Genomic DNA, 16,529 nt, shown 5'->3' with positions numbered 1-16,529 from the left:
TGGACGGAGGTCCAACGTCTCTTGACCAGTATTCTGGCCCGTCAGCTGGACTTGACTCCCAAAACTTTTTTGCTTGGTGTCCCCTTCCCCAAACTGTCAAAATCCCTGCAAAAACTATCTCGACACATCCTGACAGCAGCGCAGTGTCTTGTGGCCTTGCACAGGAAAAAGACACAACCCCCTACCCCAAGAGCACTACACGCCAGAATCAGGGATGTGGAACTAATGGAAAAGATGACCGCCAGGATACAGGACCGGTTGGAGGAGCATGACCTGGTTTGGAGTCCCTGGAACCTCAGGGACAGCCGGCCCTGACAGACATGCGGAATATTTATGGTGACTACCCACCCCTATCTCTCCCTTTCCCCTCTTCTCTTCTCTTTAACACCTTTTCAGTATCCCCCTCTTTTCCCAGCTTCTTGCTCTTCTCTCACTTCTCTCTTTCCTTCCAAACTCTCCCAGGAGCATATGTTTGATAATGTCAATAATGTACAAGTATATAGCACTTTAAGTCGATACCTGCTGTCTCCGCAAGTAACTCTTCACTAGAAACAGAGCTTTGAGGATCAGTTTACTGTTGGTTGATCTTTACTTTTTATTCACTATTGAGGATAAACATAATGCCTGCGGACAGCACTACCTGGCCTGGTTTGTACCTGCTCCAAGTGGCTATACTCCACAGGCCGGTGTGCACTTATTGATTGTTAACTCTTTGTTTTTGGTTCCACCAATGTTGCATTGAAGTGCATGACATGTAATGCTTGATACTACACAAATAAAATGTTATTTGAAAAAAAAAAAAGCGCATGTAAAGAAAGAAGCCTCATCTGCAATCCCAATGTGAAAGCCCAAGTGCTTTAAGAGCCCTTTCACAATGTTAGCGCCCGAAAAACAATCGTAAAGCGCCGCTTAAACTAGCAACGCTTTACCAGCGTTTTTTGAGCGCTATTGGGGCGCTTTTAACCCCTGCTAGTGGCCAAATAAAGGGTTAAAAGTGCCCACAAAGCACTGCTGCCAAAAGCGCTTTGCAGGGGCTTCCCATTGATTTCAATGGGAAGGGGCGCTTTAGGAGCGGTGTATTCACCGCTCCAAAAGCACTACAAAGAAGCTGCTTGCAGTACTTTTTTTGATGCCCTGCCAGTGCAGCGCCTCAGTGTGAAAGCACTCTGGCTTTTTATTGGGATTGCAGTTGCGGCTTCTTTCAGGTGCTTTACAGGTGCTTTAGCTTTAAAAAAAAAACACCCCAGTGTAAAAGGGATCTCAGTGTGAAAGCACTCAGGCTTTCACATTGGGATTGCAGATGAGGTTTCTTTCAGGCGCTTTACAGTCGCTTTTTTTAACACTAAAACACCCCAGTGTGAAAGGGGTCTTAAGTAGGCAGGTCAGACGAGCATGATCAGGAACAGCTGGTAACTTTGGAGAGAGATGAGAGCTGGCAGTTAGCCGACAGCTGAGCAGCCAGCCCAGAGAAGGAAGGGCTAAGCCAGCCCTGACACTATCCTTCTTGGGCACTAGTAAATACAGAGGCAAACTGCATAGAGAAGGGTTTTACAGAAGCTGGCTTACAATTATTCTGCTTGCCAGTGTCCAAATATCCTGAGAGCAGCGATATATGGCTCCCTGATTGTGGCTTGCATGTGGATTTTCTGAACATAAGTGGATTTTTTTGAACTAAAGTGGAGAGTTAATAACCAGGAGTTGTGCTTTGACTGCTTCTGCTTGACTGCTTCTGCTTGCAAGTGTTGTTTTTGGGGGTGTTTTATTTTCTCCCCTCCTTTATTTGATACATTTGCTAGCAGTTTTTAAAAGACCTTTTTTGCTGACACTTTTTAAACAGCATTTTTTTTCTCCCTTCTTTCTTCCTCCCAAATTAGGGAAGGGGTTAATTGTTCACAGGTGTATAAAGGTAGTTATACAAACTCCCCCTTGAGCTTGCTCCCTGATTGTGGCTTGCATGTGGATTTTTTTGAACTAAAGTGGAGAGTTAATAACCAGGAGTTGAAAACAGGAGTTAAGACAGGAGTCTCTAACCTCTATCCTACATCCATCCTCCCCTCCATTTTAAAGATCCCACTGCAAGGGGCAACCAGACAGCTTTCCAGAAATGTCAGGCTGACAGCAAGCCAGATTCACCGGATCAGAGTGTTTTAAGGGGACAACCGCAGCCAGGTAAGCTCGCACCTCCACTCCCCCCCCCCCCCCCCAGTGATTGTTCCAGGGACTCTGTCCGACCGCCTACGGGGATCAGGAAGGAATTTTTGCCCCACTGGTGCATTTGGCTGCTACTGTCAGGGGGTTTTTTGCCTTCCTCTGGAACAACCATAGGTTAGCATACCCCTACCTCCGGCCTCCTTTCCATTTTTTACGCTATCCTAGGACGACTATTCCAGATCACAGCCAGACTTCTTTTCTAAGCGGAGACCTCCACCTTAAGTAAAGGCAGCTGGAACAGCCAGCAACCGAAAACAACAACTCCTTCCGCATCCATATAGGCATCCCCTGATCAACTTGCGCGCTAATAGCCTCAAGCACGGCGGCAAGTCTGATACCTAGCCCCACCTCAGGATCAATACCCTGATCAGGATCATAATCTTAGGCCCATAGTACCATCAACAGCATCCACAAACCATGTGCTACTTCAAATACTCAGCTGAAGTTCTGCACAGACTAAGGAACATCAACACCACATTGCCATCTTTCATACAAAAAATACTTCAAAGAGAACAACTATTAAAAACCGGACGACAAGCAGCTCCCAACTACAGGAAGACATCTACTCGACCACTACAATTAGATTGCGCCTTGATTAACGCCAGGTCTGCAGTCAAACATAGACTGGAAGTACACGACTTCATCATCGAGAACAATGTAGACTGCCTCTTCATCACCGAAAGCTGGTTAACCTCTGACTGCAACACCATCCTCACCGAATTGGTGCCGGAAAACTACAGGATCCTAACCGAACACCGGATAGGGAAAAAAGGAGGAGGCCTAGCAGTGATCTTTAAAGGTCACCTGGATCTCACTAAACCATCATCTCAAAACCCAGTGTCTTTTATGGAAACCCTGACGCTACATTTTCAACCAACACCCCATGACACCACTCATATACTACTGTGCTACAGACCACCGGGACCAAAGTCCAATCTTCTTTCACCCCTCACAGAATCCTTTGCAATGCACACCCTAAAATTCAAAAATTTCCTGGCACTCGGAGATTTCAACCTTTGGGCAAACGAGCCTAAAGACCCCATCGCGACTGCCTGCATCAATCAACTAGAAGAACTGGGTCTACAGCAACTGATAAAGACTCCCACACATGGGTCAGGACACACCCTGGACCTCATTTTCAAACAGAACATCGACGTCAACATACTCGACAACATAACTCTGCCATGGACGGATCACCACGCCATCAAATTCAAAATCACTACCAACATCACCAACGCAAAACGGAAACCTGTAACAACGCACTGGACCAGATCGCATAAAAAACTGTACTCCGAAGCCTTCAAAACCACTCTGTCCAAAAAAATATCTACAATAACCTTAAACCACTCTACGGAGGAAACACTCAACTCCCTGAACAAGGCATTACTGCAATCAGCAGACTCGGTAGCACCAAAACGCAGGGCTCTCATCAGGAAGAAAAATGCTGGATGGTTTAATAGCTCCCTCTCCGTACTAAAGCAAGAACGCAGAAGAGCGGAAAGAACATGGAGAAGAAATCCCACCGAGGAAAACCTATTTAACTACAAAGGTCTGACAGAGAATTATCGGAAAGCAATCTTCAAAGCCAAAAAGGACCACTTCTCATATACAATCTCAACGGCCGCAAACCAACCACGGGAACTGTTTAAACTGGTTAATCAATCAATGAATCCGGTGTGCCTAGAACCCCCAGAAAGCGAATCCCAGGATTACTGTGACAAACTGTCGGATTTTTTCATCGATAAAGTCAAAACCATCAGGGAAACAATTTGTCAGAAGAAAACATCCAACCTCAGCCAGCAAATACATAAAGAGGATGTCCGCACCAACATACCGCAACCGCCAAAATTTTCACTATCCCCAATTACCGTAGACACCGCAAAAAACATCATTAATAAACTGCGTGACAGTACCTCACCTATTGACATCATCCCCACAAAACTACTGAAAGAATGCTCCGACATCGTGGCTCCAACCATAACTCACCTCATAAACCGATCATTCCACGAAGGGATTGTTCCCAGCATCCTCAAACAAGGCATCGTCAAACCTCTACTCAAGAAACCAAACCTGGACCCTCAGGATCCAAACAACCGTAGGCCAATTACAAGCCTCAACACCATTTCTAAGATCATGGAGAAAGCTGTAGTACATCAGCTACAACTTCACCTGGATACTCACAAACTCCTGGACCCGCTGCAATCAGGCTTCCGCCCGGGTCATGGAACAGAAACAGCTCTCCTCAAGATTTGGGATGACGCCCTCGAAGCGGCAGATGACGGAGAGCCGTGTCTCCTCGTACTGCTAGACCTAAGTGCAGCGTTTGATACAGTAGATCACAATACTCTACTCGTCCGCCTCACAGAAGTAGCCGGAGTCCAAGACATAGATCTCCATTGGTTCGCGTCCTTCCTAGGAAATCGGTCACAGACAGTGAAACTAGGAAAATTCCTCTCCGAAACTCGGGCAGTCACCTGCGGAGTCCCTCAAGGCTCTCCGTTGTCACCCGTTCTCTTCAACATTTACATTCGCCCACTCCTTCAAATCATCAGATGCTCAGATCTCTGCTTCCACTCTTACGCTGACGACACGCAACTTTATTTCCGGATCAATGGAAAAAAAGATCACCAACAACAACTTGAAAACTGCCTCAAATCAATAGAGGACTGGATGACCACCAACTCCCTCCAGCTGAACCAATCAAAGACAGAGCTTCTTATCTTACACCAAAATCATAAGCCCGCAACCAAAACCTCCTGGTCTCCACCAACCGTCTTTGGGCAGACTATCTCCCCAAAGACCAAAGCGAAGAGTCTCGGGGTTATTTTAGACGCACAAATGTCAATGGATGCGCAAATAGGAACAGTAGTCAGTCGATCTCACCATCTGCTGCGCATGCTTCGCAGACTCATCCCTTTTATCCCAAAGAATGACAAAGCAGTGGTAGTTGGAACAATCATTAATTCACAACTGGACTACGCAAACTCGCTTTACATAGGATTACCACAATATCAACTTGCGCGATTACAACTGATCCAAAACACAGCGGCAAGGCTGATAACAGGAAAAAAACCCTGGGAATCCATTTCTCCTTCACTGAGGAGCTTACATTGGCTAACCGTAAAAAATCGGATCACGTTCAAGACCCTTTGCCTCACCCACAAATGCGTGCATAGAGAAGCTCCGCAATACCTAATGGAGAAAATAAATCATTACACACCAAACCGCAGTCTTCGATCAGCCAACAAAAACCTCCTCCTCGTGCCCAAAGCCCGGTATAAATCCAAGGGGGATCGGAGATTCGCTGTCCAAGGGCCTCGGCTATGGAATGCTCTACCAATCAACATCCGCCTGGAAGAAAATCACCTGGCTTTTAGGAAAAAACTCAAGACCTTCCTCTTTTAGCAGATGATCAAAGCTCGCCACAGCGCCTAGAGGCGATTCAGTTCGCATTGTGCGCTATATAAGTATTTCATTCATTCATTCATTCATATAACCCCACTTTAATTGAATGTCTGTGTCCTTAATACACTATATTGCCAAAAGTATTGGGACACCCCCCAGTCTTAAGGCCCATACACACAATCAGACTTTTTGACAACAAACATGCAAATTACCTGTTTTGGAGCAACATCTGACCGTGTGTACGCTCCATCAGACAAACTTTTTTGGTTTTCATCTGACTTTTGTTGGCTGCGCGAAAGGACAAACTTTCTGGCAACAAAAGTCCGATGGAGCAAAGTCTGAGTGTACAGAAAACCATAGGACTTTTGTACAAAGTACAAGCAGGCATGCTCAGAACCAATGCAAAAGATCAGACAACAATACAGAAGTTGACCAAAGGTGGTGGTAAAGAGCAGAAAAAACATGTGATTTGGTGAAAGTTGGCTGAAAAAGTCCTGCTGTGTGTATGCAATACAAGTTCAGGGCCGACGCCCTTTGTACAAAAATCCAAGGGAAAGTTTGTACAAAGTCCTATCGTGTGTATGAGGCTTTAGTCTGTAGGGTTCAATATTGAGTTTGCAGCTTCAACTTGACTGAGAAGGCTGTCCACAAGGTTTAGGAGTGTGTCTATGGGAATGTTTGGCCATTCTTCCAGAAGTGCATTTGTGAGGTCAGGCACTGATTGTGGACGAGAAGGCCTGGCTCGCAGTCTCCACTTGAATTCATCCCAAAGATGTTCTGTCGGGTTGAGGTTAGTACTCTATGCAGGCCAGTCAAGTTCCTGCACCCCAGACTCGCTCATCCATGTCATTATGGACCTTGCTTTGTGAACTGGTGCTCAGTCATGTTAAAAGGGGCCATCCCCAAACTGTTCCCTCAAAGTTAGGACCATTACATTTTCCAAAATGTCTTGGTATGCTGACGCCTTACGAGTTCCCTTCACTGGAACTAAAACTAAGGCTCCAAGCCCAACCCCACACTATAATTGATTTGGAAGGGTGGCCCAATACTTTTGGCAATATAGTGTGCATGAGCGAGTTTGGGGTGGAGGAGCTTGGCAGGCCTGTGCAGAGTCCTGAGCTCAACCCCCGACAGAGCACCTTTGGGATGAATTAATGCGGTGACTGCGTGCCAGGCCTTTTCATCCAACATCTCAGTGCCTGACCTCATAAATGCGCTTCTGGAAGAACGGTCAAACGTTCCCATAGAGACGCTCCTAAACCTTGTGGACAGCCTTCCCAAAAGAGTTGAAGCTGTTATAGCTGCAAAGGGTGGGCTAACTCAATACTGATCCCTATGGACTAAGACTAGGATGCCATTAAAGTTCATGTTGGTGCAAAGTCAGGCATCCCAAAACATCTGCCAATATAGTGTATATCCCAGATCAGTTTCAACTGTGTTTAATGCAAAAGGTCCATGTGAATGAGAGCTGAGGCATTGTTAGTGCAGTAAAAAAACTGTGCTAATTAAAATTGACATCTCTTGCTATATTAGCCTTTGGTAAGTTTGTTACTTTATAAAAATGTTATATTTTGCACGATCTTTTTGAGTTGAGAGATATATTCTCATTTCAGAACTTACTGCTTTATAATGGGTGTCGCTCTGGAGAAGTATTCTCTATTGATATGCGTGTCCCTGCGCTTTCTCCATCTAACTGGAAAAAGGGGACATCTTTCCTCCAGAACTCTGCCATCACTTGTCTACGTCTTCTTCAGGATGAAAATTACTTGATGGTCTCCGATATGTCTGGACAGGTACATTAACAGATAATTTTATAGAACTTGATTAAACTGTGTAATATGCAACCAGAAGTTACTGTTAAAAATATTTACATTATTTTTGTGTCTGGCACCTCAAAATATCCAGCCTCATATATTTATTTTCTACAGATCAAATTGTGGGATATGAGAATGGTAAAATGTTTACAGCACTATGAGGGACATAACAATAGTTATGCCTATTTACCACTGCACGTTATAGAAGAGGAAGGATTGCTCATTGCTGGTATGTATGGAATTTAAAAGGTAAACTGTCACCCTTGCTGCTATTGTATAAAAATGCTGATGTTCCAGCTTTCCTACTTAGTTACTGACCTGGAATAAGTAGGCAGCTTTGGAGTTCTTACATCAGCTACACTGTTTTGGGACAGTAGTTCACACATTAGTAAAGCTGAAGGATCTAAATGATAACCACAGAATTAGCGCGTTAAAAAAAAAAAATTGGGGAATCTTCTAAATACCAACTAAAAGCTTTTTACCTATACAATACGTTGTGTTTTTCATTGTACTAAATTTAAATAATTTTAGGGAGATCAATTTCACCTTCACAGGAAAAGGTCTATTTTCAATTAATAAAAATCAAATCTACAGAAAATGACTGTTCTATTATAATAAAACGTAAATACTTTTCATAGGAGTTAACGTGCAACAATTCATGAAGTTTTAAGTCCTGAAAATGAAGGGAAAATGCTTGGTTGTGGTAAAAAAAAAAAAAAGGTTTATTAAAGTACATATATATGTATGGTAGTGAATACTACTAATGCCTGTGTTTAACTTTTTGTTCAGTTGGCCAGGACTGCTACACAAGAATTTGGAACCTGCAAGATACCAGACTGCTCCGGACTATCCCTTCTCCACATCCAGCATCTAAGGACACTATACCAAGTGTGGTGTTTTCTTCCCACTTAGGAGGGAAAAGACAGACTGTTCCTGGCATCCTTATGTCTGTTAAGAAAGACTTGTATCACTTTACATATAACACAAATACTGTGGAATAAGGAATATGATAGCCTATCCATGCAATAGGCAATATGACATCCAAGCAATTGCTAGTGCCTTTTTTTAATCCATCACACTCTTTCAATAGAGCCGTTGAAAAGAACTAAAAAAAAAAAAACAATCGGCCCTTAGCCCATATATATACCAAGGAAACCTAACATATTTGGGACTTTATCCACTTTACTATAATAGGTATCCCAGAAGAATAGCAAGAGCAATCAGAAAGCGCAGTAGGAAACAGGTTGTGAAGCCACAAGGCTTTTTTTTTTTTTAAACTCACTCAGTGAGTTTATTCGGGAGACTCAATTCACTTTTAGGTTCATCTATATCTCCTCCCACATTACACATCATTGTGGCTTATTTATTCAAATGTGTTCTATTAAATAAAATTGATTTACAAGTAAACAGCCAAGTTATCGAGTCTCTCTGCCTACGGCTCTTCTTAGTCTAACCACCATGGTTATTTCTCTTGTTCTACACCTAGGTGTTTTAATCTACCCGCTTCTCCCCTACCCCACCCCCCCTCCTCTCAAACCCACCCCCACCCCTCATCGTATATAGAAAAAAACACACTAAACAACCTGGAGGAGAAAAAAAAAAAAAAACATGGAAAAAAGGGATATACAGACTACGAGACACACGATTTTACTCGACTACCTATAAGGGGATCCCTAATTTCATCAATCCATAGCTCCATATCCTTTCAAACTTCTTACTATTACCCTGTTTAGTATAAAAAACCCTTTCATTACTAATTATCTTCCTTATATTCGTCAGCCATGTTTCAGGTAATGGACTAGAATGTGACTGCCAATTTTGAGCAATTAGCCTCCTTGCCTGAAAAAGGCATCTAGTAACTGGTGTAAATAAGTTTTTAGGGATTTTATATCCCTCCGGCATAGCCAACAAGCAGGTCCTCGCTGTTGCATCCAGTGTCAAGCTAAAGATCTCATTCACATGCTCTATTACCCGTGTCCAGTATCTAAAAAGCTTCGGGCACCTCCAAAACATATGGATGAAGTCTCTAACCCGACCACATCTAGGACACTGATCATTGTCTCTCCACCCCATTTTAAACATTTTCCTAGGTGTATGATATACCCGGTGAAAAAAGAAAAGTTGGGAGGCTTTCTGTGCCGGAGAAATAGAAACCTTGGTTCCCTGATCCATTATCCACTCCCAGTCGGGTACGGACATTGGTCCCACGTCCCTCTCCCATTTCCTTTTACTTTTGATCATACCGCTTCGATCTAACAATTTATCCCCCAGCCTAGTATATATGAATGAAATCAAGCCTTTAAACGTATCTCGAGACATAATTTGAGATATCACCGGGATCTGGATCAACTGTATCTCCTGCGATCTAAATTGGGCCTGAATTGCGTGTCTGACCTGGAGATATTTGTAAAATGAGCGGTTTGATAAGGAGAATTCAGATCTTAAGTCAGCAAATGACCTAATAGCTGAACCCTGAACAATTTGCGCTAGCTTATGTATCCCTTGAGTTTCCCATTCCTTACATCTTTCAACTTTAAATAGCTCGTCTAAGTTTCTATTATCCCATAGGCGAGCCAACACGGATATCTTCTGATATCCCAATAGGGCCTTTACTGTTTTCCAGAGTTTAGTAACCTGAGTAGTTGTTGGGCAATGCATATTAAATGAATTTGCCTCTAACGCCTCCACAAGCATATTGTGTGGACGTCCTAGCATTAATAGCTTGTGGCAGGGATTAGCTTAATTTATTGCTATTGCTCCAGCTAAATGCTGCAGCTGGGCCGCTAAGTAATAGAGTCTAGGATATGGGATCGCCAACCCCCCCTCTTCCAACGGCAGCTGCAAAGTCCGTAAGCTAATCCTCGATGGACCCTTTTTCCATATAAGAAGTCTAAATAAGGATTCTATTTTCTTAAACCATCCTTCCCCAATCCATAATGGTGAGTTATGAAGGAGGTACAGAATTTGAGGGAGCCATACCATCTTAACCAAATTGCAGCGGCCCGCCATCGAAAGGGGGAGGCGACTCCAAATATCGGCCTTTTGTTTTAGTTTTACTAGGAGAGGAGATAAATTATCTTCCAGGTAAGAATTTACGTCCCTAGTAATCCACACCCCTAAATATTTAAACTTCTCAACCTGTTTCAAATTCAGAATATCCTGGGGAGCGCAAATAAACCCCCGTTCCAGTGGCAACAGAGCGGATTTATCCCAATTAATGGTTAATCCTGATATGAGACCAAATTCTCTAATCATCTTCATTGCCATTTTCAATGAGGCTTGAGCATCCCCCAGGAAAAGCAAAATGTCATCGGCAAATAATGCAATTTTTTCCTCTACCTGTCCTCTCCTAAATCCCTGTATATCAGGGCTAGCCCTAATAGCGATGGCCAATGGCTCCACCGCCAAAACAAACAACAAGGGGGAGAGGGGGCACCCCTGCCTCGTTCCAATAGGAAAGTCTCAGAGAGCTCATTATTAATTTTAATTTTCGCTCTTGGGTCTGTATAAAGCAATTTTATCCATTTAAAAAAGTTTGGTCCAAACCCAAATCTGATAAGCACTTTAAATAGATATTCCCATTCGAGGTTGTCAAATGCTTTGGCTGCATCCAGAGTCAAAACTGCTCTGGAGCTTCCATTATCTACCGGAATCTGGGCATTCAGAAACAGTCTACGGATATTGATACTAGTAGATCTATTCGGGATAAAACCCGATTGGCCGGGGTGAATGAGCTTATGGACACTTCTTTTTAGGCGTGTTGCAAGCACCTTTGCTAATATTTTAACATCTGATCCCAAAAGCGAGATCGGGCGATATGAGGCCCGGTCCATAGGGTCCTTATCTTCTTTAGGGATAACCACTATAGTGGCTTCCAACATCGAGGAAGGCAAGGCTCCACACTCCAAGGACTGCCTCAGTGTCTCCAATAATTGTGGCAGCAGGATCTCCCCATATCTCTTGTAGACCTCGATTGGTAATCCATCGGGTCCTGGTGCTTTTAAATTAGGCATATCTGCCACCGCTCTTTGGAGTTCCTCGATAGTAATCGGGGCCTCCAATGTTACTAAATCTTCTGCTGTTACTGTTGGCATATTCAGATTCCCCAGAAAGGCAGCCGTAGCTCCCCCTTCACTCCCCCCTTGAGATTTATATAGTGAGCTATAGTAATAATAAAATGTGTTATTAATAGTGGATGGTTCAAAAGTAGTCTCTCCCTCTGGGGTCCTAATTGATAGTATCGTTGAGGGGGCCGTATTCACTTTAACCAGCAATGACAGCATTCGCCCCACTCTCTCTCCCTCCCCAAAATTTGCTTGTTTCTGCAATATACGTCTGTTATCCGTCTTATGCCTAATAATTGTCTTAAATTCTTGCTGTTTATCGAGCCAAGCCTTCTGTGTTATAGGATTCGGATTTATAATATATTGTCTTTCTGTCTCTAATACCGCCTTAGTGGCTTCCTCTTCCTGTTTTTTCATCTCGGTCCTATTTCTAGCAATTTGTTGAATAAAAAGACCTCTTAAAAAGGCCTTTAAAGAGTCCCAAACAACCCCTCCTGATGCTGTACCCATATTAACCTTGATGAACTCTTTTAACATAGTTGTCACCCAATCCGTATCCTTCGTTAGTTCCAACCATACGGGGTCCATTTTCCATTGGCCAGAATATTGTTTCTTAGCTACACAAAGTGTCAGTGTTAAGGGGGAATGGTCCGAGATTCCTCTCGGGCCATATTCTACCTCGTCCACTCGTAACATCGCACTGCTATTCACCAGAGCCATGTCAAGTCTGGATAATGTAGAAAAAGTTGCTGAGTAACAAGAATATTGTCGCTCCCCCGGATGCCGAGTGCGCCATGCATCGCATAGGCCAGCTTCATGTAGGAAGCGAGCTAACCTCGTTGCATCTTTCACCGTTGATGTATTTACAGTTGGGAACCTATCCAAGGATTTATCCAAAACTTCGTTAAAGTCCCCTACTGCTATCACAGGGATATCAGGTTTATCTATTACGAAGGCTAATAACTCATATAAAATTTCCAATTTAAATGGAGGAGGAACATACATGTTTGCTATCACGTAGGGATTATTTTCAATTTGACAATATAAAAAAATATACCTACCCTCTACATCTATACAGCTATTATAACAGGAAAACCGAACCGCCCTATCAACAAGGATGCTAACCCCTCTTGCATAGGTTGAGAATACGGAATGGAACTGGGTCTGGAATTTCCGACCTTGTAGACACCGAATCGTATCACCCGTTAAATGAGTCTCCTGGAGGCATAATAATCCGAGTCCTTTACCCTCTAAAACTGACAAGACCATTTTTCTTTTGGTCGGATCTCCCAGGCCCCGCACATTCCACGATACTATCCTAATTCTTTTCACCTGCATCACTACTTAGCAACCTATAAATTAGACAGTTTTCTTTTAAAAAAGACAGTAAAAAAAAGAGAAAAAATTTGTAAATATATTAATACCAAAAAAGACCTTTCCCTTTTACATACATGTGCTCCATATAGTGCATACATGTGCTCTATATGTGCTCTATATAGTGCATAATATTTTCTCCCATCCCCTTCTAAATAATGCATCTCCAAATTTGTGTATCCTTGTATTACTTTATTGTCATTCCCTTACCCCACCCTCCCTTCCCAACTCTCCCGCCCAAATTTATGTGTCCTTGTGTTGTTTTTGTTATTATTCCCTTTCCCCCCCTTCCCACCTCATCTCTCCCACCTCCCCTTTTACCAAACTCCCTCTCCCACCCCCCTTGCCCCTTAGGGCTACCCCCTAGGGGTACATTTGTGGCCTTCTTACAACACTCCCACCACTCACCCATACCAATCCTACTGGGTGCTCTCACCCCCAGTCTTCACCCACTCCTGGGAACCCTTTGTCCCCCACTACAAATACCCACTTGTACTCCACACACCCTTGCTACTCAACCCCTGCCCCCCACCCATATTGTGCATAATACAAATATAAAAAAAAAAAAAAAAATTTTCTTCAACAAACGTACCCCTTATTCCTATCCACCCCCCCCCCCAAAAAATATATACCCCCGAATCCCTTGAAAACCATCTAACTGCCCTGTAACGTGTATTTATAAGTCTTTTTTACTTTCATCTAACCATTGGGATGCTTCCTCTGGCGTATTGAAAAAGAACGTCTTTCCTAGTGCAATCACCCTTAAGCGGGCTGGATAGAGGAGTGCATATTCTAACTTATATTTAACCATTTCTCTTTTGACTGGTATAAATTCAGCTCTTCTTTTCTGAAGGTCAGGAGAAAAATCAGGATACAAAGAAACCCTAGCTCCCTTAAACCTAATGTCTCCCCTCATTCTGGCCTCTCGCAGTAGGGATACTTTATCCTGGTAATTAAGAATCTTGAGCATTATAGGCCTAGGGCGCTCCCCCATATGGCGGGTTTTTCCCGGGGTACGATGTGCCCGTTCTATTGCGAATATCGGGGTAAATGTTGCCGCCCCGAAGAGTTCTCGGAACCACCCCTCAAGAAAACCTATCAGATTAGTCCCCTCACAGTGTTCAGGGAGACCTAGCACCCTGATATTGTTTCTTCGATTCCTATTCTCCATCTCATCGAATTTATCCGCTTGTATAATAGCTGATTTTTTGAATGAATCAATTTCCAGCCTCATAGGCCTCAACTCATCCTCCATCGCACCCATGCGTTCCTCGAGCTCGGTAGTTCTTAGTATAGTCCTATTCAATTCCTGTCTCATGGACAATAGTTCCTTCTTTATATATCTTAGCTGTTCATCAAAATTGGATATCGAGTTTTTACATTCCTTAATTGCGTTCAAAATGTCTCTTAATGTGGGTTCCTCATCCACATTGCTCGGCATCAATGCATGGGAGCTACTTAGCGTTGTTTCCAAATTTATTGTTGCTATTGGTAGTTTTCCTCCTCCCCCTCCCCTACTGCCCCCTAATTTAGCAGCTGGTAAAATGGGGTTGGCCAGACACTGGCCTTGACTCCTTCTATCAGTAGAAGAATTTTTGATGTCTTTATTATGTAAATTTCCCTGCTGAGAGCTTGAATTGCTGGGTGAGGCTGGGCCAGAATGGGCGTAGCGCTCCAATTTTGCCGCTGCCGACATTTGATTAGTTTTGTCCTTAGCGGCACAGGTGATTTGCTGACCCTCTGCAGGTATTTGGTCCTCAGGGGACCTTTTTCTTGACATGATTAACTTAAATAGCCACAAGCGAGCCCACCATGCAAATAATCAACTTCCACTTATCAACTGATCAGGCAGGGAAACAATAATATAACACGTTCCAAAAAAAAAAAAAAAAAAAAAGAAGGGAAAGGGGAGAGGGAGGGAGCCGAGCTGTTGTAATGTCTCTCTTTGTGTAGATGACACTTGTTCAGTCCTCAAGCAATAACCCCACAGCAACGGATTCAGTGCTATAGCAAAATATTGTTATTTGTGTATATCAGCATATATTCAAAATACCGCAGTTCCAATCAGTGGTTCACTTCAAGAGTAACTAGGAACAAGAAAGAGAAAAAGCACTTATCTTAATTACTGGTTCATAGCCATATAGCGTTCCACAGGTCCATGCAGGGCATCCAAGCTATCCAGATATTCCACTCTCTCCCCAAAAAAAAAGGAAAAAAAGACAGGCAACGCTGTCAGTATAAATTTCAATTCACTGCCTCTTGTCTCACCAGCCACTCCAACTAGTCTGGAGAGGAGGCAGAGAGCAGTAAACGAGGGGGGGAGAGCGGAGGAGAGCGGGGGAAAGGGAGCTCTACACAGGAGTCCCCTCTCACCTTCACACCGCGCGCCAGCCAACCCGCCGCCCAGAGCCTAAGGTGCCGGGCACGCCACACGTGTCGAGCACCAAGCTCGAGCGGAGCGGAGGGAGAAGCTCCGCAGCGTCGCGGGAGTCCAGGAGCCGCTCGAGATCTCGCGAGACTCTCGGCCCCCTTTCTGATAGCTCCACACGGACAGCAGCGGTCCCCGTACTCCAGCACAAACCGCACAAACTTGAAGGTAGCAAGCTACAGCCGCTCAGTTTGAGCCGTCAAGCAATAATATGTGCCTAGGCATAAGGGCCTGAATGTCATACAAGTGCTATACACTGAGGGGCCTTAGGCGGCATCAGATAATCCAGGGGGGATCAGAGCGAAGACATCAGAGCAGGCAGGGCAACGAAGGGCAGAGCAGCACCATGCTCTCACGCCTCACACACGTCCACTCCCATCGACATCCGGCCACACCCCAGCCACAAGGCTTTACTTCCTGTTTTCCTTAGTGAAGATGCCAGCACCCACAGCTGATGGACGAATCGGCTGGGGTACTGATATCGCAGGATACCTGGACACGTAAGTTTCCTTTATATTAAAAGTCAGCAGCTACAGTATTTGTAGCTGCTGACTTTTATTTATCTTTTTTAAAGGCTGGAACTCTGCTTTAAAGAAGAATGTAAACTAAACAATTTAACTAAACTCTCTTTTTATTTTGGTCTAGTAAAAGAAAGCCATCTTGCAAACACCTGGCTAAAAGATTGTATTTACAATACTGATTAATAATTCATTCTCTGGTGTAAGGCAGGGGTGTCCAACCGTTTGACCCTACTGGACCACACTGGAAGAAGAATTGTCTTTGGTCACACATAAAATAACCTAACAATAAGGATAGCTGATGAGCAGAAAAAGTCAAGCAGGATCACAAGTTAATGATCACGGATATACATAATGTACCTATCTTAATACTAAAACTTCATTTTTTATTATAAAAGTAAAAGAGGCCAACATAAAACTAGTGCAATATTTTACACAGTTTTTGATAAACGAATGCGTTAATATGAATGTAGTAGCAAGTCTCAAGGTGCTTATCACATATTTTAGTTCTAATTTCGCACTTCGCGTGCTTCATCCTTGAACATAATTGCTCACTAATATAGATGCTTCTGAAAACTGATGACGTGATCGTGAAGAGTGGGATATTTTTCTTTGGGAAGATAAAACTTATAAAAGTCCAGTAAAAAGACACTGTAAATTTTTTCTTTGTGAAGTGTATATGCATTTTTATAAGAAAAAAAAGTTTATGATTTTG

The 16,529-nt window shown here is 43.4% G+C and overlaps 1 protein-coding gene across 4 annotated transcripts in view; it reads left to right on the top strand.

Annotated features, from left to right (window-relative positions):
• DCAF4 (DDB1 and CUL4 associated factor 4) overlaps nt 1–16,529 on the top strand; it is a 63,863-nt gene extending 47,334 nt beyond the window's left edge. For 3 of the 4 annotated variants that reach the window (XM_077464589.1, XM_077464590.1, XM_077464587.1), the window contains exons 12-15: nt 7,230–7,409; nt 7,545–7,659; nt 8,220–8,689; nt 15,704–16,529. In XM_077464589.1, the coding sequence (XP_077320715.1) occupies nt 7,230–7,409; nt 7,545–7,659; nt 8,220–8,431 (507 nt within the window). In that variant the 3' untranslated portion in view covers nt 8,432–8,689; nt 15,704–16,529. Of the gene's footprint in view, nt 1–7,229; nt 7,410–7,544; nt 7,660–8,219; nt 8,690–8,749; nt 8,838–15,703 lie in introns of those variants that run through there. The other variant, XM_077464588.1, reaches the window with a different exon arrangement.

This window comes from Lithobates pipiens, unplaced genomic scaffold, assembly GCF_037356315.1.
Source record: "Lithobates pipiens isolate NorthernLeopardFrog02 unplaced genomic scaffold, aLitPip1_a1.2 Scaffold_30, whole genome shotgun sequence".
Lineage (NCBI taxonomy): Eukaryota > Metazoa > Chordata > Amphibia > Anura > Ranidae > Lithobates > Lithobates pipiens.
Note: the sequence above shows the minus strand (reverse complement) of the source record. Positions and strands in the feature narration are given on the sequence as shown.